Source organism: Choloepus didactylus, chromosome 5, assembly GCF_015220235.1.
Source record: "Choloepus didactylus isolate mChoDid1 chromosome 5, mChoDid1.pri, whole genome shotgun sequence".
Lineage (NCBI taxonomy): Eukaryota > Metazoa > Chordata > Mammalia > Pilosa > Megalonychidae > Choloepus > Choloepus didactylus.
The window spans coordinates 69810276-69835128 of NC_051311.1; the positions used below are offsets into that span (position 1 = coordinate 69810276).

Below are 24853 nucleotides of genomic sequence, written 5' to 3' on the forward strand. Positions count from 1 at the left end.
AAGGCTAAATCATTATCTTATTCTTTTTTTAGTCCACAAGAGGCAGAAATATGTGATCAATAAACACTGGTTAAGTTGACCTGTATCAAGACATAAATGAAGTACTGATTTCTCTTGGGAATCATCGAAATGATTAAATGATCTTTGCTCTCAAAATAAAGTTATTAAGGAAAATGTTGTTAGGGACAATTACTGTTTTCATGTTTGATGCATCAATATCATCTGACATACACAACAGCTATTAATTAAAAAAAAACAAATCTATTGGATTAAGAATAGAAGATTATCACAAGTAAAATTTAATAGCTTGCTAATTATTGATGTGTATTATTCAACTTACAGTGTCAGCTGTGAAATATGTGGATATACAAAGCCCCTTGGAAGGAAATTGTGCTATCAGTGAATAGTATGGTCACTGTTACTAATTACATGTTAAATAATAATTACTATAGGTTCACAAACCAAGGGTTGGTTAAAGAAATAAGTTTCTATGTGCCCTTCAAAGCCTATCTTCTGAGCTTCTCTTCTTGGCTAACAGAGGGAAAATGCAAACAAGCTACCTAGCAATAATCCCCTTTGAGGGTTACCAGGTTTTAGATGGCAGATTTTAGTCTCAGACTTTGGTTCATATTTCATCCCTACCATATATTAGCTTAACTCCTGTGAACATCAGTTTCCTCATTTATAATTTGGGGCTAGCACCAGAACTTCTAATAGTATTGTGATTATTAAATGGGATAATGCACATGTGGCTCTTCGCAGAGGGTACAGAGTAATTTGTCAAGAATTCTAGCCATTGTTGTTGCTTCTACTTTTGCTGTTGCTGTCAGAAAGCCAAGCCTGGCTCATGAATAACAACTAGTTAATATTAAAAAAAAAAAAACAAACTCCTCTGGAACTATACAAATACAAAACTGAAAAGTGGCTTTGACTGAGAAATAATCAAAACAATCATTAATCAAAAGGACAATAATCAGTGTGAACATTAGCTTATAGTGACAACTAATGGCCAAATGGCTGTAAATTTCCACAAACATAAACATTCTTTTGAGGCCATTTTTGCATATTTCACTGGTATTAAAGTTACTCATCATTTTATAGTTGGTTTTAAGTCTGTGGCAACAAAGCTCTCTTCTTTAGTTTCAGCACTGAAGCCCATATATCTTAGGTCAAATCATGTCTCTGCGTTATGGGGCCATCATTTCTACATCATTCTAAACTGTCCTTAACCCAAAATGTGTATTCTAGTTATGGATATTTTGCAATATATATGAAATTTTCTGTTTTTACTTGGGAGTTTGTATATTAGAGCTAAACTCTCCTCCTGGTTTCAAAATCTAGCTTGACTGCACAGTCTGTGACCTGGGCCATCCACTTGACCTCCTGAGACTCAGTTTCTTCTTGTATAAAGTGGAAATATAATGCCTTCCTCACAGGATTTTTGTTATAATTAAATGTGCTTATTTCCTCTGCTCATTTCTACACTTTTGCCTCACCTCTAAAACTTAGATTATGCCAGGACACATTCACAGTTTCTTTTTAATTCTAAATCTTCATTAACTCCCCAAACTATCACAACTACTTCCATGGTTTATAATACCACCTGTGTGCTGATAACTGTGAATTTTATATCCTTAGCCCCGCCCTCTCCTCTGATTTGGGACTCATTTACCTAACTGCCTACCTAACATCATCACTCAGAAACCTAAAGGACATCTCAAATTAACACACCCACAACAGCACTCTCCATCCACCACCCACCTGCCAACCTGTGTCTCCCTCCTACTTCACTACTTCAATAAATGGCACCTTTCCTCATCTCCCACATTTAATCCCAGATATATTTAATATCTGTTATTCTTTGCTTCATCTACACTGCCACCAACCTAAATTAAGCTAAAATCGTATCCCTGCTCCCCCCACCACTGGCAAAATTGCCTTTGTCTTCTAGTAGGTTTCCCTGTATTTTAGTCTTCTATTGCTATGAAACAAATTGCCATCAATTTAGCAGCCTACAACACAAATTTATCATGTCTTAATTTCTGGGAGTCAGGAGTGCAGGCACAGGTTAGTGGACTCATTTGCTCTGTCTCACCAGGATGAAATCAAGGGGTCAGCCAGACTTGACATCTCAACAGAGGCTCAGGATCTTCTGAGCAAGCTCATTCAGATGGTTGGCAGAATTTAGTTCCTTGCAATCATGTGACCAAGGTGGTTATGGGAGTGGGGGGGTTGCTCTCAGCTCCTAAAGGTTGCCCTCAGGTCCTTGCCACATGGCCTCTTCCTCTGACACCATGGCTGCTTACTTCTTTAAGGCCACCAGGAGAGTCTCTCTTTTAAGAGTCCACCTGATTAGGCCACGCCCACACAGAATAATCGCTCTGTGGATTAACTCAAAGTCAACTGTTAAGGACCTTGATTATCTCTGCAAAATCCCTTACTTTTACCATAAAAGTAACTTAATCAAAGGCGTGGTATCTCTTCATATACATAGGTTCTACCCACTCTGAAGAGGAGGGGATTTTATAAGCATTGTACATTAGGGGGCTATCTTAGAACTCTGTCTACCACACCCTGGCTTCCATTCTTTTTGCCTTCTATCCTGAAAATCCACCCAGTAGCCAGCATATTTTAGGTAAATCACAAATGGCCTCACATCAAAAACTTACTTTCTATGTTCCAATTACTTCTTTTTTTTTTTCTACATCTTTTTTTTTTCCTTGTTTTTCTTTTTTTTTCCTTGTTTTTCTTTTTTTTTTTTTAACATTCCCTTCTTTTTTAAATCAACTGTATGAAAAAAAAGAAAACAAACATACAATAAAAGAACATTTCAAAGAGACCATAACAAGGGAGTAAGAAAAAGATAACTAACCTAAGATAACTGCTTAACTTCCAACATGTTCCTACTTTACCCCAAGAAAGTTACATACTATAGCAACATTTCTGTGAACTTGTTCCTACTATATCCATCAGAAATTAACAGACCATAGTCATTCCTGGGCATCCCCAGAACGTTAAATAGCTTATCAGTTCTTCTTGGATTATTGTTCCCCCTTCCTTAATTGCTCTCTATTGCTAGTTCCCCTGCATTCTACATTATAAACCATTTGTTTTACATTTTTCAAAGTTCACATTAGTGGTAGCATATAATATTTCTCTTTTTGTGCCTGGCTTATTTCGCTTAGCATTATGTCTTCAAGGTTCATCCATGTTGTCATATGTTTCACGAGATCGTTCCTTCTTACTGCCGCGTAGTATTCCATCGTGTGTATATACCACATTTTATTTATCCACTCATCTGTTGAAGGACATTTGGGTTGTTTCCATCTCTTGGCAATTGTGAATAATGCTGCTATGAACATTGGCGTGCAGATATCTGTTCGTGTCACTGCTTTCCGACCTTCCGGGTATATACCGAGAAGTGCAATCACTGGATCGAATGGTAACTCTATATCTAGTTTTTTAAGGAACTGCCAGACTGACTTCCAGAGTGGCTGAACCATTATACAGTCCCACCAACAATGAATAAGAGTTCCAATTTCTCCACATCCCCTCCAGCATTTGTAGTTTCCTGTTTGTTTAATGGCAGCCATTCTAACCGGCGTTAGATGGTATCTCATTGTGGTCTTAATTTGCATCTCTCTAATAGCTAGTGAAGCTGAACATTTTTTCATGTGTTTCTTGGCCATTTGTATTTCCTCTTCAGAGAACTGTCTTTTCATATCTTTTGCCCATTTTATAGTTGGGCTGTCTGTACTATTGTCCTTGAGTTGTAGGATTTCTTTATATATGCAAGATATCAGTCTTTTGTCAGATACATGGTTTCCAAAAATTTTTTCCCATTGAGTTGGCTGCCTCTTTACCTTTTTGAGAAATTCCTTTGAGGTGCAGAAACTTCTAAGCTTGAGGAGTTCCCATTTATCTATTTTCTCTTTTGTTGCTTGTGCTTTGGGTGTAAAGTCTAGGAAGTGGCCGCCTAATACAAGGTCTTGAAGATGTTTTCCTACATTATCTTCTAGGAGTTTTTTGGTACTTTCTTTTATATTGAGATCTTTGGTCCATTTTGAGTTAATTTTTGTGTAGGGGGTGAGGTAGGGGTCCTCTTTCATTCTTTTGGATATGGATATCCAACTCTCCCAGCCCCATTTGTTGAAAAGACCATTATGACTCAGTTCAGTGACTTTGGGGGCCTTATCAAAGATCAGTCGGCCATAGACCTGAGGGTCTATCTCTGAATTCTCAATTCGATTCCATTGATCTATATGTCTATCTTTGTGCCAGTACCATGCTGTTTTGGCAACTGTGGCTTTATAATAAGCTTCAAAGTCAGGGAGTGTAAGTCCTCCCACTTCGTTTTTCTTTTTTAGAGTGTCTTTAGCAATTCGAGGCATCTTCCCTTTCCAAATAAATTTGATAACTAGCTTTTCCAAGTCTGCAAAGTAGGTTGTTGGAATTTTGATTGGGATTGCATTGAATCTGTAGATGAGTTTGGGTAGAATTGACATCTTAATGACATTTAGCCTTCCTATCCATGAACATGGAATATTTTTCCATCTTTTAAGGTCCCCTTCTATTTCTTTTAGTAGAGTTATGTAGTTTTCTTTGTATAGGTCTTTTACATCTTTGGTTAAGTTTATTCCTAGGTACTTGATTTTTTTAGTTGCTATTGAAAATGGTATCTTTTTCTTGAGTGTCTCTTCAGTTTGTTCATTTCTAGCATATAGAAACATTACTGACTTATGTGCATTAATCTTGTATCCCGCTACTTTGCTAAATTTGTTTATTAGCTCTAGTAGCTGTATCGTCGATTTCTCAGGGTTCTCTAGATATAAGATCATATCATCTGCAAACAATGACAGTTTTACTTCTTCTTTTCCAATTTGGATGCCTTTTATTTCTTTGTCTTGCCGGATTGCCCTGGCTAGCACTTCCAGCACAATGTTGAATAACAGTGGTGACAGCGGGCATCCTTGTCTTGTTCCTGATCTTAGAGGGAAGGCTTTCAGTCTCTCACCATTGAGTACTATGCTGGCTGTGGGTTTTTCATATATGCTCTTTATCATGTTGAGGAAGTTTCCTTCAATTCCTACCTTTTGAAGTGTTTTTATCAAAAACGGATGTTGGATTTTGTCAAATGCTTTTTCAGCATCTATTGAGATGATCAATTGATTTTTCCCTTTTGACTTGTTAATGTGTTGTAATACATTGATTGCTTTTCTTATGTTGAACCATCCTTGCATGCCTGGAATGAACCCCACTTGGTCATGGTGTATGATTTTTTTAATGTGTTTTTGGATTCGATTTGCGAGTATTTTGTTGAGGATTTTTGCATCTATATTCATTAGGGAGATTGGCCGGTAGTTTTCCTTTTTTGTAGCATCTTTGCCTGGTTTTGGTATTAGATTGATGTTAGCTTCATAAAATGAGTTAGGTAGTGTTCCATTTTCTTCAATGTTTTGAAAGAGTTTGAGTAACATTGGTGTCAGTTCTTTCTGGAAAGTTTGGTAGAATTCCCCTGTGAAGCCATCTGGCCCTGGGCATTTATTTGTGGGAAGATTTTTGATGACTGATTGGATCTCTTCGCTTGTGATGGGTTGGTTGAGGTCTTCTATTTTTTCTCTGGTCAGTCTAGGTTGTTCATATGTTTCCAGGAAATTGTCCATTTCTTCTACATTATCCAGTTTGTTGCCATACAGTTGTTCATAATATCCTCTTATAATTTTTTTTAATTTCTTCAGGATCTGCAGTTATGTCACCTTTTTCATTCATTATTTTGTTGATATGGGTCTTCTCTCTTTTTGATTTTGTCAGTCTAGCTAGGAGGTTGTCAATCTTGTTGATCTTCTCAAAGAACCAACTTTTGGTGATATTTATCCTCTCTATTGTTTTTTTGTTCTCTATGTCATTTATTTCTGCTTTAATCCTTGTTATTTCTTCTCTTCTACTTGGTTTAGGATTGGTTTGCTGTTCATTTTCTAGCTTCTTCAGTTGATCCATTAGTTCTTTGATTTTGGCTCTTTCTTCCTTTTTAATATATGCATTTAGTGCTATAAATTTCCCCCTTAGCACTGCTTTTGCTGCATCCCATAGGTTTTGGTATGTTGTGTTCTCATTTTCGTTCGTCTCTATATATTTAGCAATTTCTCTTGCTATTTCTTCTTTAACCCACTGATTGTTTAGGAGTGTGTTGTTTAACCTCCAGGTATTTGTGAATTTTCTAAGTCTCTGATGGTTATTGACTTCTAATTGTATTCCATTGTGGTCAGAGAATGTGCTTTGAATAATTTCAATCTTTTTAAATTTATTGAGGCTTGTTTTATGTCCCAGCATATGATCTATTCTGGAGAAAGTTCCGTGAGCACTAGAAAAGTATGTGTATCCTGGTGATTTGGGATGTAATGTCCTGTATATGTCTGTTAAATCTAATTCATTTATCAGATTGTTTAGGTTTTCAATTTCCTTATTGGTCTTCTGTCTGGTTGATCTATCTATAGGAGAGAGTGATGTGTTGAAGTCTCCCACAATTATTGTGGAAACATCAATTGCTTCCTTTAGTTTTGCCAGTGTTTCTCTCATGTATTTTGTGGCACCTTGATTGGGTGCATAGACATTTACGATTGTTATTTCTTCTTGCTGAATTGCCGCTTTTATTAGTATGTAGTGGCCTTCTTTGTCTCTCAAAACATCCAATTACTTCTTAATGCATTAATAATGAAATCCAAATTCCTCATGGCCTACAAGGTTATAAATGATCTGACCTTTATTGCACACTTCTTGGATTTTATTTCATGTCACTTCTACACTAGATTCCTACCCACTCTGGCCTTCTGTCTTATCTTCAAACATGTCAAATTCATTCCTACCTCAGGGCCTTTGTATCAGCTATTTCCTCCCTGTGTAACGCTGTTTCTGGATTAGTCACATGGCTAGCTCCTTCTTGACAATTAGATCTCATCTCAAATATGACCTTCCCTGACCACAGTATAAAATCCCCCCCAACAATAACTTTTTAATACATTATCTTGTTCTTTATATGCTTACTAATTTATTGCCTGTGTGATCCACTTAAATGTCAACTTCATGAGAGCCTGGACCATGTCCATCTCATTTACCACTATACTCCAAACAGCTGGAAGAGAACCTGGCACCTAGTGGACATACAAAACATAGTGTTGAGTAAAAGAAAAGGACTTTATTAGAATTACCGTTCATGATAGAAGAAATCTATATTTGCTTGAGGCTGATATTTGCAGTCACTTCACTTCTGGGGTTTGAGGAAGTGGGAGAAGAAAAAAGGCAGTGAAACTAACCCCTTAGAGTATGCCATTCATTACATTATTCATTCAAAATATTCACTCTAGGTATGAATGTTTAAAAATTATGATCCTGGAGACAATTGTCCTATGTGGCTGTTTATAAACTTCCTTACTACTAAAAAGAAGAGAAAAAACACAGAAAACAAACCAGTGTTTAACTTTTTGGAGCTTTTTGTTTTTCTAAATGAAGTGTGCCTCTAGGCAAAAATTTGAAAAACCTCTCTTGAGTCGAACAGATCTTACAGGCTTCTCTCCAGTGGGTGGGGAGAACACAGCAGCCTGATTTCAAGGTATGAGCCACAGATTGTGAAAAATAAGTTGAGTTTATTATTCGGTTCATGAACCGAATCCAAGCATGGTTCTAAGTGTTTTTAGGGTGAATGGAATAACACAGGTCATCCTCTAATCCAAGTCTAATAAATTGAAAGGAAATAAGCTTAAGCCTTTTCCTGGTTATTTTATTTTCCAACTGAAGAGAGCAAACATTTTTTTTTTTTTTTCTAATGAACAAGTCTCAATAAATCCTCATGGGCATGATAAAGCACTTTTCCATTCATCTAATTCTATTTATTCCCCAGAATTTCTTATTTATCATTTGTCACTTTCTAATTCCATAAGTAGGTAAGGTAATCTTTAGATCTCTTTAAAGTAGATAAAAGCTATCCTCTAGTGGCTAATGATAGCTCTCGAGTCCAGAGAGAGCAGTAACATTTTATAAGCTTAAATAAAATTGTAGAAAACATTAGAAATCTAGAGTTTTGAAAATCTGTTTTTTTTTTTTTTTTTTTTTTTTTTTGATTCTTTGTATTTGTATCACAAAGGGACCTTCATAAAAGAGAAAAAGTAATGGTCTGAAAATTCAAAATTTGGCTTATGTTGACGTATATAGTATGAAACATTTCACTTATTTACAAGGTTTCTTTAAATGACAAAATATACAACGTGATTTAAACAGAACAAAGATTGAAAATGTGACATTTCTACAAAGTTCCCTATATTTGTGGTTTCAGAAAATAATAAAAATATATTAATGATGTTTTATTGCTTCTGTATATTTTCCAGATCCCCAACTCTCTCTCTGTGCTACTGCTGTGAGAAAAAAAAAAAATGTATTAAAGACAACTGTTTCTCAAATTTCCTGTTGCTTTTCCATAGTCATAAAATGAATAAGTCTATGAGAATTTATTTGGTATTCAGACTGCCTTTTGAAGCAGCGGATGTGAGGTTACCAATGAAATTGTTCATGAATCTGAACTTTTTGTTGTTGTTGTTTTGTGTTTTTTTGTGTATGAGTTGAAAAAGCTGAAAATAGCGAGGAGAAAGATAGGAAATGTTGATATTTTCCACAGGATTTTTAATAAATTTTATCTGGCCCAGATTGATTCCAGTGGACTAAGCCACAAACCACTGTCTAGCTCTGGCAAGAAAGGTTTAGCCTATGACTGGTAAGATGGTTTCAGTTGCTTGGGCAGAAGAAGCAGGGGAACCAGCTGTGAGAGACAATATGGAGCTGGATGAGGGTCCCTTCCTAGATGCCTATGACGCCAGGTCTATAACAGGAAACGGTAACCAATGTCCAGTTCAGTTCAGTTAATTTTCACCTGTTCCAAACCAAGCCCGCTTATTTGTTTTCCTCACTCATATACTAATGATTGAGTAATAATGGCAAAACACACCTATGCACGCCCATTTCTTGTACATTTAATAAGCTTTAGGTGCTGTGATAGATTCTTTCACAAACATTTCTTTATAGAATGAATAAAAGGAACCAAAGTCAGAACATTCCTGCCTTAGCTTTTGCCTCGATGAAACAATAATTATGCAATTACAGGGTCAAGGCAAGAAAGAAGGTGTATAACTACCTACTATAATTAATGGTGAGTATGTCCCATGAATTCCTAGTTGGCTAGCAGTGCAGAAAAGATGTGGACCTGCTGCTTCTCAGTGACCATTGGAAAGAATTCTAGTTGCCCATTTCTCCTGTGAACGCTTGTCTCTGTTTTCTTCCAGGCGCTACCCTGATTGCCAGTGCATCAACTTTGGATCATGGTTTATGCTTTCCTTTCCTGCTGCTATTATCATTCTATTCTTGTCCTGGGTTTGGCTTCAGTGGCTTTTCTTGGGATTCAAGTAAGTAAATATTCCATATTAATCAGATAAATGCATGTGTCTAGGTTCCAAGTTCTCAACTCCTTACCAGTGCTCTTTGACCCATGACACCTATGCTACATTACCTACAAAACTGACATGCACGAATTGATATTTAAAGGATGAGCTAGATTCTCATTTAGGCAGCATCGGTTGTAAAGGAGAATGTATAGAAAGCAAATCCATCTTGGTCTCCTGTGCATCCTAGCCAATAGACATTAATAAGCAGCAAGGACACTTGGAACTGACTATCATGAGGACCCAGTCCAACTTGTTAAAATGGCATTTGAAGAAGTTCTATCCCTCCACTTGTTTTAATGTGAGGATTTCTCTGGTTATGGAGTTACTTTAAACTGTAACACACAGGACTTCCTACTTCATGCTAGTACCACAACTGATATCTCACCTTGAAAAAATAATATAAAGACCTGACAGTGTGCTCTGTGGAAAGAGCATTGGATTAGGATTCAGGAAACCAGGAGTGAAGCTGTGGCTCCTCATAGGCCATATGTGTGATCTTGTGTAAGTCCTGACCCATTCTCAGTCTCAGTGTCTTCATCTATAAAATGTCAGAATTTAATTGAGTGATCAGTAAAATCACTTCCAACACTGTGGTTCTAAAATGTGTGGACCGAAGTTGAACACATAGAAGTGAAGGTAAAAAAAAACTCTGACCAATAAAGAATTAATAATGCCACTATAATATCAAGTATTTGTGATACAAGAAGAATTTCAAAATATTACATTGGCTGGGGCTGGAGCTGGTGGTTCCTAAGTACCAAAGAGCTACATGACTTAGATGAGAAACAGCATTTAAAATTATGATGGACTCCTCAGCAAAATCTAAAATGCAGCATAATATTTTCACCTCAGTATTACCCTCCATTCACAAAAAAGGGGAAAATGCTGTACATCCAACCTTGGGAATTTTTTTTTCTGAAAATGAAACAAAATTGACAATTCAGATTCATTTTTGTGGGATGTTATTTAAATAGTTTTAAGGACCTATGAATTAAACAGCATGTTATTTACCAAGCCAGTGAGAGAGAAGTCAGCCATTTATACTTAGAAAAGCAAAAGACTTTGACATTAGATTTGACTCTATGCCCTGTACCCAAATTTTCCAACCCTGACCGTATATAGGGTGACATTCTTCCCTCTCCTCTTCCTGGTTTTCCTTCAGGATTGACGCAATTTTGTTAGTAGTAGGGAGATGGTGCTGGTGCTTTAAAAAATAATCTGTTTGTCCAGATTGTGGGAGCAGCATGTGGCAGTCCTCCTGCTGAAGCAAATGTGTGGAATGTCACTGACTTCAGCAGGTGGGCACCAGTAGAAAGAGGCCAGCTGCACAGTAAATTCCCCTCCCTGGAAATCCAAGCCTTTGGGGGCCTATTCAATTGAACAGATAGCAATGCAGGATGCAAGGGCACCGGAATCCCAAGTCAGTGGGGGAAAGCATGTGGTCTCAGACCCACAGTTGTCTCATTCTTAGTTGCTATATATGATGACTTCATAAAATATGTATGCAACCATTGTCATTATTTTAAAATGGCCCACCACTTATAAAGAAGAAACTAAGATAAAGGGCAGATGTATTGAAATGTTTTCTCTATGAGGAAAAAAAAAAATCCCATGAAATGCATACATTAGGCAAAGTCTACAAATCATGATACATGGCATGGACAAGCAGTCCCCTTGCTGTCCACTATTGGTTAGACACTACACAGCCTCATAATTCAGATAATTTTTCAGTGTCATTTTCAGTCTGCCAGGATATTCACCTCCAGAGGTTTTAGATTGACAAACAAATAATCAGCCACTTCCCTGGCAAGCTACCATACACTATGATTAGAATTTTGGCTGTTAACACAGTTAACTCACCCATAACAAATGATCCCAACATACTTGGGAAAAGAAGCTCATCTATCAGTGCCACTGAACTTATTTAAATGGAGAGGTTGATATATTTTCATATTCTTCACCATTTCCTTTGTGAAAGCATTAACCTTCATTTGCAGCAAAGCCAGTTTTGACATTGACTTAAATATTTATTGTCCCCAACCAAAGTGACAAGGTACATCTGTACCTTGCAGTCTACTGGGGGGGGCGGGGATAGTTTCTGAGGAGAATATTATTTCTTTCTTTAACTATACTTTTCTGTTCTACAGATTATTTTTCTGGGTGGTCCATGGATTAGTTTCTTAAACTAGTATTATTTATGTTGTGACAATGGGTAAAATTCCAAGACTGGCATTAATTAGCCATTTAAATGAGATTATAAAAATTAGATTTAACCTCATGCTGATCTTAAATGCAACAGCATCCATCTATGATATTCAGTAATTGATGTGCGTGCATGACAGTCATTATTCATCTATAGAAAGAGTCAAGGAGAATCTATCTGCTCCTTCAAAAGGGAACCACAGTCCAATGAAGTTTGAGTGGCAGAGTTACAGAAAAAATAAAACTTCTAAAATGTGTCTTTGTGTGATAGCCATCCTCATATCACCCCAGTGGTCCACCTACTCCCTTATGAAACCCAGGTTTATCCCAGCAATTTTACAGGAGAAAATGTCCCTGCTTTCTATACCTGAATGTAATGTAAACTATAACTGAGCTACTCATAAATACTCAAGAGTTAATCCATAAGATTCTAGACATTTTCCCATTTATTTCTTCACCTTGAGGAATGTGTATTTTTAATCCAGAGCAGTACTTCTTGGAAACAGTACTTCCTTTTCAAGGTTCTGAAGATTGTGGACTTCAAGACAGAAAAATTAGTCACAGGAGTAAGGTGTAACTAAAATAAGCAGCTAAAAGCAATGGAGAGTAGCAATTACTATTGGAAATAAGCTGGAAAATTATCTGGTGGTTGATATTAGGACATAAGGCATGGAGAAACTTAAAGAAAAAATGTAATAGAGTTGGTTTGCTTCTGAGAATAGACCTAGTGTGGGTCAATGTGTGTGGCTCCCCAGCCCTAGTTTATAACCAAGTGTAACATATTATGTGAAAAGTGATGGATCTGCCGACCAACTGTAACATAAATTTGCCATAGGTATTATTGAATTAATCAGTCAACAAGTATCACCATGTATGTATACTAGTGTTTTAAGGATAGTGGGCTAAAGAAAACATCAATGAAACTGCCCCTTCCCTTAAATAGTTTTTTAATTAACTAGTGGGACAAAACTTCTACACATGCAACAATTAACAATAACAATAGTATATAATAAAGTGTTAAATTAGAGCTGAGAGGTACATGGTAAAATTAAAATGGTGCAACAGGTCTTCAAATAGGAAGAGATCATTGGAAGATGTCATAGAAAACATGGAATAAAAATTTAATGTTGAAAAGTGAGCAAACCAAGAAAAACAGAGAAAAGCAAAGACATTTCAAAAAAGGAGATGGAGGGAAAGCCAAAAACAGAATTCTATTGTTGAAAGGGAAATTCTTATTTTCTGAAGCTAGCACACAAATATTTTCCATAAAGGGAGGTGGTGGGAGAAAGAATCCTTTACTTGACAGGCATAATTATGTTTTTCAGTTTTAAGGAGATGTTCAAGTGTGGCAAAACCAAAACAGTCAAAGAAAAAGCCTGTGCTGCAGTGATTAAGCAAGAATACCAAAAACTTGGACCAATAAGGTAAGATACACAGACTCTCAGACACACAGTGCTGCTTATACTGCAAGTATTTGTTTAAATGCAAAGGGCATATAATTGTCTAAAATATATTTATAACACTTGATAAGGAGTCCAAATGTGCTAACCTTTGTAAATACAACTCAACGCAGTAAAACACATGCTATATCTAACTAAAAATTGCCAGACAGAATGACAGGGACCAAGAGACCCACAGAGAAGTAAGGGACTTTTCTAACTACCTTCCAGATGTACTCAAAGTATTGATTCATCCAGATTTTATAGCGTTTAGTGTTCTGCTAAGATTAATCCCGATAAAAGCTGAGGAAGTTTCTACAAATGTCTATATTGAGAAAATAAGAAATGATAGGATTGGAATTTTTCCACAGGTATCAAGAAATTGTGACACTGGTCCTCTTCATTGTAATGGTCCTGCTATGGTTTAGCAGAAATCCTGGATTTGTTTCTGGTTGGTCTGTGCTTTTCTCAGAGTAAGTGTTACATGTTACGCTTGTGGACCCTTCTGGTTTTATTCTCTAGTTCTCTCCTAAATGGTTCTCAAAACTCTAAAAGGTTTTATGAAATTTTTCTTCCTTTCCCTTGAAAAGACATTTTCAATTCTAATCTTTACAGGAAAAAACATATATATAAAGAAAAAATCTAAGGTAAGACCACAAACTTATTATAAACACTGCTTGCAGTCAAATCCTGGCTCTTCTACTTTGTTTAGGCAAGTAATTTATCTCAGTTTCTTTATCTGTAAAATATAATAATAATGGCACTTAATCTGCCCTATTCCCTATAGGAAGAGCTATATACATGTTTATTACATGAAATAAATCCCACCTAATTTCTCTTAACAATCTGATATGAATTTATATTTTGTGATTTTTGCTAACTTGATTTTTTTTTAATTCCATAGAGGACTGTTTACTTGGTTCAAATTCTTGTTTTTATTCTCCATTTATGTCCATTTTTGTACTAGCTCACTACAATTTCAATCCAGCCTCCATTTTATAGCTAAGGACTTCCTGAATAAGTAATAATACCAATTTTCAAAGGTAATGTTAGAATATGGGTTGGGTCAGGGTTAATTATCTCTCTCAGTATCTTATATGCCAGCAGTTATTGCTGAGTAATGTGAAGTAGGGGGGAAATTGTAGCATAATTTTCTAAACTAAGGACCATCCAAAATATCAATATGAATAATTTGGTTTAGAGATTTATGTTCCAAATTCATCTTGGACGGAAGTACTCTGATTCCTAAATTCGACAGATTTCTGATTTGGGCTTCCTGTCTCACATCCCCAGCAAAAACTCATGTATATTTGGGCAGTAACCAAACTTATTTGAGTCAAATGTATTCTGCCTATTTGGAAACAAGGAATTCCTCCACCACTGAGTCAGAGCCTTCTGTTCTTAGAGGCATTGCCAACATGTTTTAATAGGTGCAGGTGACTGAGTCCAAATTTCTAGTGACCACACAAGTCAAGCCATGCAATGAGGTGACATGCTTTAAAGGATCAGCTTCAGCTTTTACCCATTTTGTTTCCTTTTGAAGGGGTAATTTTGAGAAATCTAAACAAAAGACAGCATCTAGGTATTCAAAGCAAGAATAATTGACAGTTTGATTAGTACTTTGTAGTTTTGTAACAGGACCTAGATGAAAACAAAAAATAATCCCTCCCCCTTTCTACAATCCTACTGCTACCATCCTAAGTAGAGAGAGTCTTTCTCTAAACACTAGTGTATAGCAACAAAATGAAATCAGACAACAGCTAATGAAAACCAGGCAGAAATCCCAATAGGAAATTCAATATAATCAGTTTCTAATTTCAGTTCCTTATGGGAGGAAAATATAATTCAAGAGATGCTTTGTTTGTAGCCAGGAAAACAGAGTGGATTTGCTATGGGCAGGTGTTCATGTTACCTAGAATTCTGAGAGGAAACAATAGTAAAAGGAACAAAGAATTGAGAGAGGATGGAATATGAAAATATCAACCTAATTGGTAAAGTCAAAGCAAATAACATTTGTATTAGCTTAAAATTTTATAATATTGAGCTATCCCTATAGTGTAATGCATGAAGAACTAAAAAAAAATATAATAAAATGATTATAAATATTTTAAAGTCTTTAGACAATAAATTATTTCATAGTTTATGGCTGATTTTATTTAAAACATATATTCTGTAAAACATATTTGTTATGTAAAAGCTTTAGGCACTTTGAATTTCCAGGGCTAGAATGATGTATCCAGATTTGTGGCTACCACCAAATGCTTTAAGTCCATCTGTTTGAACCTGGACTGAATTCAATGCATCTTTTCATTTCAAACAAAATCAGGTTACTTGATGCCTAACCCAATGTGGCAAAAATTCAATCAAAAAAATTACAAGTGAAATGAAAGAATAAGGAACAATAAAATTATAAAAATTTGTCAATTTTATGGAACAAATGTTGCCAACGTAGATAACAATAAAAGAAAATAAATGTAAATTTAAGGAAAGTAGACTGCTTTAAATATTGTTAGATCACAAAGTTGATACATTACCTTGGTTATTTAGATTTTTTAACTGAATTACAGGAGTATGAATACATCACTGCGTTACCAGATAGTATAACAATTTTTGGAGTATACATATTTATTCTCAGGCTACAAAGATGCACTAGTTAATACTGATTACTTTTAAAATGAAATTCTCATCATTTATGCCTTTTTTATTTGTATCTGGTTTCCAGGTGCTTCCTCACTGCTGAGGCTTCTGGGAACTTGTCTCATTTGTTGGAATGGACTGTGATTCTCAGACCCCATCTGTTTATGAATCACCCTTAATTTGTACAATGATCATTTATGAACATCTCAAAAACCATTCCAATAAGTAATATTTGTGACTTAGCTTCATAGGGTGCAAAGATTTAAATGCACTGATTTTATTTGTATGATGTGGCTGGGGTCTATAACTGCCGAAGTGGGTATTAGCTCTTAGAAAACAGATCAATTCCTTTTCACAATTTACAATGAATTTTTGGAGTCTCTAGAAACACCTATGCCCTGCTACAATTCAGCAGATAGTAAGATGTTATAAATCAAGAATATGGGGTTTTGTCTATTTTAGCAATTGTTTCCAACTCAATTCTCTTGAAATATAATTTAAAAGAATAACTGGTCTAAATAAGAAATTGTTAAACAGATCTGTTAAGCCTACCCAAAAGGGAAGTTTGCCAAGTTGGTTACTGCATCAGCTTGTGTATACACGGTATTAAAAATAAGGAGGACTATGTGAGGAAAATGAGAACATGATTCTGAGGTATGTCATTGGATAGAATATCAGTAGATTTAGAGATTATCCAGAATAAATAACCTATGCCACCACTACTACTCATAGCTATTAGCATAACCAATTGATGTTTAGCTCATATAAATTCTAGATGCCATTTTTTAATATGCACATCTGTCCTTTTTCAGGTACCCAGGTTTTGCTACTGATTCAACTGTTGCCTTAACTATAGGACTCCTATTTTTTCTTATACCAGCTAAGAGATTGACAAAAACGACATCCACAGGAGAAACTGGTATCATCTATAATTCTGGATTAATTTGAAAGAGGAAAAACATAAAATTCCATTGGTTTCAGTTAGCATTTAGAGCAGAAGGAATGGACATGTTGACACAACTCATGATTTAGCATACCCCATTTACACACTGCAATCCCTATCAGGCAGCCTAGGTCCTGCACCTACCACAGGGATCCTCTTAATTTGCAGAGGTGGCTAGTAGTTTGTTTTATGTACCATGGTTAGTATTCTACTATAACTAGTACTATTTGACTCATGATAAGCCCCCTTCCAAGGCCCTGCCAAAATCAGAATCAATCTTACTATGACAAGCGTAGGAAAAAGAAATTGAAAGGCATTATTTGTAATAAGCCCTCAGTAATAAATGTTGAGAACCAAAGAAAGTGAAGAGTTTTAAGCCTAATAGTGGTCCTGGAGAAAATGCAAATCAACCCCACACTATCCATGGTCAAAGCAGCATGCATGTTTGCACACGCATATCCACAGACAAACACACATAGACACATTTCTTAAACATAGGATAAGAGTCATCCTTGTTTGTGTTTTGTACTAACAGAGCCTCTTTAGGTAGTCTGATACCTATGATGTCAATTGGGGATAAATGGTTTATAATTATCTGGGAATGGTCTAGTCCAGTTGGCTATTTTTACCAGGATGCCACTAGACTCATGCAGTTCTATTAGCCTACCTGACTCCTTCAGTCAGAATCAATAAACGTCTGTTTTATCAGATTCCTGGGACATGATATATGTGATATGTGTGACCAGAATAGTGTAGAAAAAAATGTCTTTTTTCGTCACTAAAAATTAGAATATCAAACAAACCTTTCTTTGTGTGTTAAAATGGGAATTTACCATACTGGGCCTTTATGTTCATATGAGACCCTGACAACTCCAACCATTACAATCAAATCCCAAAGGCCTGGGAGGGGCATGTGCTGATGAACCAGTACTTGGCTTTAGCTTCTCTAGCCACACCTCTGAATCCCCCTCCTCAGAAAGAGCCTTGCCCCTATCCACTTGTTTCTCTCTTCCCTTATTCTTCAATGCCTGTTCTCCCTGATAAACTCATTCACATTAGGTTTAAAATGACAGGTAAGACATAATATGATAAGTTTTAAATGAGGTTAACATTAACTGGAATTCTGGTGAATCCATCATGACCTTCCTCATGATTTTTAAAAAATAGCAAAATATTCAGATAAATATTCGTGAATAATAAATATTCTACACCAATGCTGTTGGAACCAATGGAACATTGAAGATATTTTGCATAACAAAGATGGTACAATCAATGCACTGTGTTACTTATAGTATGCAAAAATATTACTGGAATGAATGAATGAATGAGTAGCATTATAGATGACTATTATAATGTATCTAAATTTACTCCGTAATATAATACAAGGGATTTCTCCAAATTACATCTTTTTTTCCTTCTTATAATATAGTGTTCCACCTAAACCAGGTAGAAGTTACACAAAGTCCAGATCAAACCTCCTCTCTAAAATAACATAGGGATATTACAAAGTTCCTATAAGAAGGTTATTTAGGATGCTAGGAAAAAAAAGTCATAATGTCATGTTTTAAGCAATGTGTGACTAGGATTTTTGTTTTGCAGTTGCTTTTGATTACTCTCCACTGATTACTTGGAAAGAATTCCAGTCATTCATGCCCTGGGATATAGCCATTCTTGTCGGTGGAGGATTTGCCCTGGCAGATGGCTGTGAGGTAATACTCTATGTCTAAGATATTTAACAATTAACTAGGCTATTCAAAAGAATAACACAAAAACATTTAAGCCTTTGGTATATTCAACTTCATTCTATCATTTTTATGATGCAGATTTTTTAATTAAATTCAGTTTTATTGAAATACATACAATCATCCGTGGTGTACAATCAACTGTTCACAGTACCATTATATGGTCATGCATTCATCAACCCAATCTATTTTTAAACATTTTCCTTACATCAGAAAGAATCAGAATAAGACTAAAAAATAAAAGTAAAAAAGAACACCCAAATCATCCCCCCATCCCACCCATTTTTCGTTTTTGTCCCCATTTTTCTATTCATATGATGCAGATTTTAATAGTCATGCGTATTCTACACAGATAAAGTGAGTGCAGAGTTCAAGAATTTTTATAGATTGCAAACATAAAACATCATTTTTATGGTGTTTCAGCATAACAAAAGAAATAAAACAAAGAAGATTCAACTTCTTAATCTATGAAATAATATTAGAAGACTAGCTTTAGTAAAAAAAAAACTAATAAAAAATATTCTGCGAAATGATTCCTGCTTGAACATATGGTTTTGTTTGTTTATACCTTTACCTTATTTCACAATGAATTAGAGTAACTCCCAGACTTATGTTCAATATATCGTGGTCCTACTGTTATCAAAGAAGGAAAATGAGAGAGAACCTCAGCATGAAAGGTGCTTAATCAATGTTTATTGAATAATGTCCAGAGAGCATTTCCCATAATTATGGCTAATGTTGTACATCATCTCAGGAAAGAATAAGAACACCACAAGTAATCAAGTTGACTACTTCTGTAGCATATCTATCCAATTATGTAAATCAGCAGTCTGGGGAGGTCCTTGTCTCCTGTAATTGCTCTGGTCATTGTAGGGTTGAAGGAAGAAAAGTATCTTCTCCAAAAATTCCATGAAAATCCTTTATTCTTTGACTAATGAAAACCTCTCATTTCTTGATTTCATAGCCTTTTGTGTAACACCCAAAGCTCATAGTTATTACAATTCCTTATTCAGTCATCAGTTTGAAAAGAATTGTGAGAGGGATGCTGTTGTAGTTTGCTAATGCTGCGGAATGCAAAACACCAGAGATAGATTGGCTTTTATAAAAGGGGGTTTATTTGGCTATACAGTTACAGTCTTAAGGCCATAAAGTGTCCAAGGTAACACATCAGTAATCAGATACCTTCACTGGAGGATGGCAGATTGCATCCAGAAAACCTCTGTTAGCTGGGAAGGCACGTGGCTGGCGTCTGCTCCAAAGTTCTGGTTTCAAAATGGCTTTCTCCCAGGACATTCCTCTCTAGCAAGCTTGCTCCTCTTCAAAACGTCACTCACAGCTGCACTCAGTTCCATCTCTGAGTCAGCAAGTTTATATGGCTCCACTGATCAAAGCCCACCCTCAATGGGTGGGGCCATGCCTCCATGGAAATATCCCATCAGTTATCATCTACAGTTGGGTGGGGTGCATCTCCATGCAAACAACCCAATCCAAACATTCCAACTTAATCCCCACTATTACGTCTGCCCCACAAGATTGCATCAAAGAACATGGCTTTTTCTGGGGGACATGATACATTCAAACCGGCACAGATGCTATGCCCAACCTTTTGCTTTCCAGGCAGTTAGTTTTCATATTCTTCAATAATTACCTCTTCTCTTCTTAATAATCTATAAGTAGACTGTTCTTTGAGTCTGATTTTACTGTCAATTTTTCTATGTAGCATTTGGATATTAAACTTTCAGCACAAGGATTTAATAATAGCTCTAAGTCTTAGAAACTGTCTCAATTCTGAGGGTCATTTACATTTTTTAGGTCTAGATTTGGCTCATCTCATATTCCTGGAATAGAAATTATAGAAATGCAAGATAAACAAAATTTATTTCTACCATTGTCTTAATTTTCCAGGAGGCTATGACAAATAACAAACAATGGATTGGCTTTTAAATAATGAGAATTTATTTTCTCCATTTCGGAGGCTAAAGGCTTCTCCTGGGGTTGGTAGCATTCCAGTGCTGCTTTGCCGCAATCCTTGGGGTTCTTTGACTTTGACATTACATGGCAATGTCCTCTCCTTTCTCATCCATGTTCCCACAGACTTCCAGCTTCCAGCTTCCTTCCTGTGGCTTTCTCGTTTTAGGGCCTCCACTAATCCAGATTAAGATACACCCTCATTCAGTTGGGACACACATTGACTAAAAATAACTTCTTCAAAAGGCCATATTTATAAAGGGTTCACGCCTACAGGAATGCAGACTAAAATTAAGAACATATCTAAATTGTGGTACAAAATTCAATCTACTACAACCAGTTCTGCAGTAATGTGATCTGGTTTCTCAGATTAAATAACTTCCACTCTGATATCTGCTCATTTAAATTGTGATGATATCAGAATCAGGAAGCCTGACTGTGATGTGAACTTTGCCCATCTCTCCTTCCCGCATGTCTATGTGGATTGGGCCACAGACACTCACAGTGGGTTTGAAAGCATTGGCCAGACTATAGATTCGTCAAAATCCAAGGAAATGAAAGGGGTGTACTTAGTCTGAGGCACTAGTTCCTCTCAGTAGAAGAATCAGGGGAATCATGGAGGGAGGCCTAGTTTGCTATAAAAATCCTACTACATGGAATTAGAGCTCTACAGAATGCCCAGAATAACCTTGCACCTGAGTGATCAGATAGTTTTAGTTTTGTTCCAAATTGTAATTAGTCTGACAAATGTCCATAACCAAATAACCCTTCAAGTTGGGAACTGTAAGAGCAGGTACTAAGGCATTCACTTCATTACAGTTCCCTCTCTCTTAAATGCCTCTTGATTTTGTTCTAGCATGATCTCCCATAAGCTGTTAGTTGCTTTCAAATTCTTATCCACTGATATGTCCTCCTCTCCACTTTTCACACATTCCTCAAAATTCATCTCCCAATGAAAGATGGAGAATTTAACACTGCTTTTCTCCATTCTCACTCAAACCACCACTAAAATGGTAATAAAGAAATAAAAGTATCAATCTATCAAGACAAAGAATATATGAGAAAGACAATACAGATAAGAGATGATAAAATTTGGAAGATATAAAAAAGATATATGAGGAGCAACTGACTTGGTAGAGTAAAAAAAAAGTAGAGAAAGATTAAAACTGTGAGTTTGCAAAGGGAAGAATCCACAAGAAAGAAGCTAACTCATCCACAGGATCCTGTAATTGCTCAGTAATTGGAGGCAACAGGTAACTGAAAGCTGGGGTAAAATCCAAGGCTTACTATGGAGGCTCGTTCGAAAAAAGTAAAAGGAGCCAAAACATCTTAAAAAAAAAGAACAAAGTTGGAAGACATACTTCTAATTTTAAAACTTATTACAAAGCTACAGTAATCAAAGTTTTGTACTGTCACAAGGACAGACATACAGAACACAATAGAATAGAGTGCAGAAATAGACCCACACATCTATGGTCAATTGATTTTTGAGGATGCCAAGTCCAATCAAGGAGCAAAGAATAGCCTCTTCCACAAATGCTGCTCGGAAAACTGGATATCCATATGCAAAAGAATGAAATCAGACCCCAACCTCAGACCATACACAAAAATTAACACAAAATGTATCAATGACCTAAATATTAGAGCTAAAACTATAAAGTTTTTAGAAAGAAACAGGGAAATATCTTCAGGACCTTATATTAAGCAATGGATTCTTAGACTTCATACCAAAAGCACAAGCAACAAAAGAAATAGATAAACTTTACTTCATCAAAATTAAAAACTTTTATGCATCAAAAGACCTTATAAAAAAAGTATAAAGACAACCAACACAATGGAAGAAAATATTTGCAAACCATATATCTGATAAGAGTTTAATATCCAGAATATATATTTTTTAAAACCTCCTACAACTCAACAACAAAAAAAGAAACAATCCCACTAAAAAATTGGCAAAGAATTTGAATAGGCATTACTCCAAAGAAGATATACAAATGGCCAAAAAGCACATAGAAGAAATACTCAGTATCATCAGCCCTAGGAAAATGCAAATAAAAGTACAATGAGTTACTACCTGACACCCATTGCAATGGCTATTATTAAAAATCAGAAGAAAACAAATTCTGACAAGGATATGGAGATATAGTCACCTTAGTACATTTTTGTTGGGAATGTAAAATGGTAGAGTTGCCGTGGAAAACAGTTTGGTGGGTTCTCAAAAATTTAAACAGAGAACTACCATATGACCTGGCAATCTCACTTCTAGAAATATACCCCAAAGGATGAAAAGCAGGGTCACTGACAGATATGTGTACACCAAAGCTCATAGCAGCATTATTCACAATAGCCAAAAGGTGGAAGCAACCCAAGTGTCTATCAACAGATGAATGGTTAAGCACAATGTGGTATATACATGCAATGGAATATTATTCAGCTCTTCAAAGGAATGGAAATCTGATATATGCAACTAACTACATGGACGCACCTCAAAGACATCAAGTTGAGTGAATAAGTCAGACACAAAGGAACAGATATTGCATGATTTCATTTATATAGAATAGCTAGAAAAAGAAAATTCATAGAGAATGTAGAGTACAGGTTACCAGGGATTGGGGGGAAGGAGAATGGAGATTTAATGTATAATGGGTGAAGGGAAAGTTCTGGTAATGGATGGTGGTGAGGGTAGTGCAACATCATAAGTGCAATTAATCCCACTGAATTGTGTGGTTGGAATGGGAAATTTCATATTGTATGTATGTTTTCACAATTAAAAAGTAGAGAGAGACTAAACAGCCAATAATAACTTAATACAATACATGATCCTGGATTGGATCTAATCAATAGAGGAGAAAATGCCCAGAAGGACATTATTGGGACATACTAAAAATTTGAATATGGACTATAAGCTTTATATCAAGATTAAGTTTCTTGAACTTGATAACTGCACTTAAGGTGGTCACATAGGTGAATATCCTGATTCTTAGGAAATGCACATGGAAGTATTTAAGTGTTCGAGGAGACTGATGATTTCAACCTATATTCAAATATTTAGTAGATGATGAGATAGATGATAGATATTGGTGAAAGAAAGGAAGGGAGGAAAGATGGATGGAAGGAAGGAAGGAAGGAAGGAAGGAAGGAAGGAAGGAAGGAATGGAAGAAGGGAGGGAGAGCAAATGTGGCAAAACATTAAAAGTTGGTGGATCTGCGTATCTGAGTGGAGGGGTATGTTAGAGTTCTCTCTGTGGGGTCTGTTTTATTTTTAAAACTGTCCTGTAAGTTTGAAATTATTTGAAAATAGAAAGTGTTTTTTTAAAACATGAATATAATGGTAAAATGGTGTGTGTATGTTTGTGTCTGTGTGTGTGTGTGTGTGTGTGTGTGTGTGTGTGTGTGTGTGTGTGTGATGGATTGAATTATGTCCCCCTAAAAGATAAATTTAAGTCCTCGTCCCCAGTATTTCAGGATGTGACCTTATTTGGAAATAGTCCTTATAGAAGGAATTAGGCAAATTAAAATGAGGTTATAATGGAGTAGGGTGGGTCTGTAATCAAATATTACTGTTGTCCTTATAAAAAGAGGAAATTTGGACACAGACAGACATTGCAGAAGATGCCATGTCACAACTAAGGCAGAGAATGCCATGGATTGCTGGCAAGTCACCACCAGAAGCCAGCAGAGAGGCATGGAATAGACTCTCCCCTATAGGTTTAAGGGGAAGCATGGCTATGCTGACACCTTAATTTTGTACTTCCAGCCTCCACAATGGTGAGACAATAAAGTTCTGTTGTTTCAAGCCACCCACTTTGTATACTTGTTACAGCAGTCCTAGGAAACTAACACAAAATATGTTTCCACAGTACATTTTTTAAGTGTATAAGGAGTGTGATCTTGCCAGATAATCTTCTCAATCCTGAACAGCCAAGATTCTGAGGTTTACACTCTAACAAAGTTGAAGCAAAGAGATAATGCCTCACAGCTCAATCACCAATAGAAAAGTCTTCCTTTCAACAGTCTTTACCCAGGCACAAAGAGGTCCCAATCATCTTTTTGCCTCCCTTTTAAACATGAATAGGTTGTCAATGATCACCAGAGAGTTAGGGAAAGCCTCTAAAATGTAACCACTAATAACAACAACAACAAACAGAAAGAAAAGGAACACAGAAAAGAAAAAGAAAATGCAGGAAGCAAAAGAAAGCTCTAAAATTTTGTTATTGATACCTCAGAATGATCTGACAAACATTGGAGAAATGAGACTAAAGCAAAATATTATTTTTTATAAAATATAGCAAGCAAGAGCCTCTGAAAATTATAAATATGGTGGCAGAAATTAAAAATTAGGTAGCAGGGTTAGAAGATAAAGTATGAGCATATCCACCAAAAAGTAGAACAACAAAAAAAAATTAAAACAGGTAAATAAAAAAGAGATTAAGAAAA

The 24853-nt window shown here is 36.0% G+C and overlaps 1 protein-coding gene across 3 annotated transcripts in view; it reads left to right on the forward strand.

Annotated features, from left to right (window-relative positions):
* The window catches only part of SLC13A1 (solute carrier family 13 member 1), a 112985-nt gene that overhangs the window by 78992 nt on the left and 9140 nt on the right, over positions 1-24853 (forward strand). For all 3 annotated transcript variants that reach the window (XM_037836266.1, XM_037836267.1, XM_037836268.1), the window contains exons 9-13: positions 9327-9446; positions 13013-13111; positions 13498-13599; positions 16576-16682; positions 18306-18415. In XM_037836266.1, the coding sequence (XP_037692194.1) occupies positions 9327-9446; positions 13013-13111; positions 13498-13599; positions 16576-16682; positions 18306-18415 (538 nt within the window). The remainder of the gene's footprint in view (positions 1-9326; positions 9447-13012; positions 13112-13497; positions 13600-16575; positions 16683-18305; positions 18416-24853) is intronic.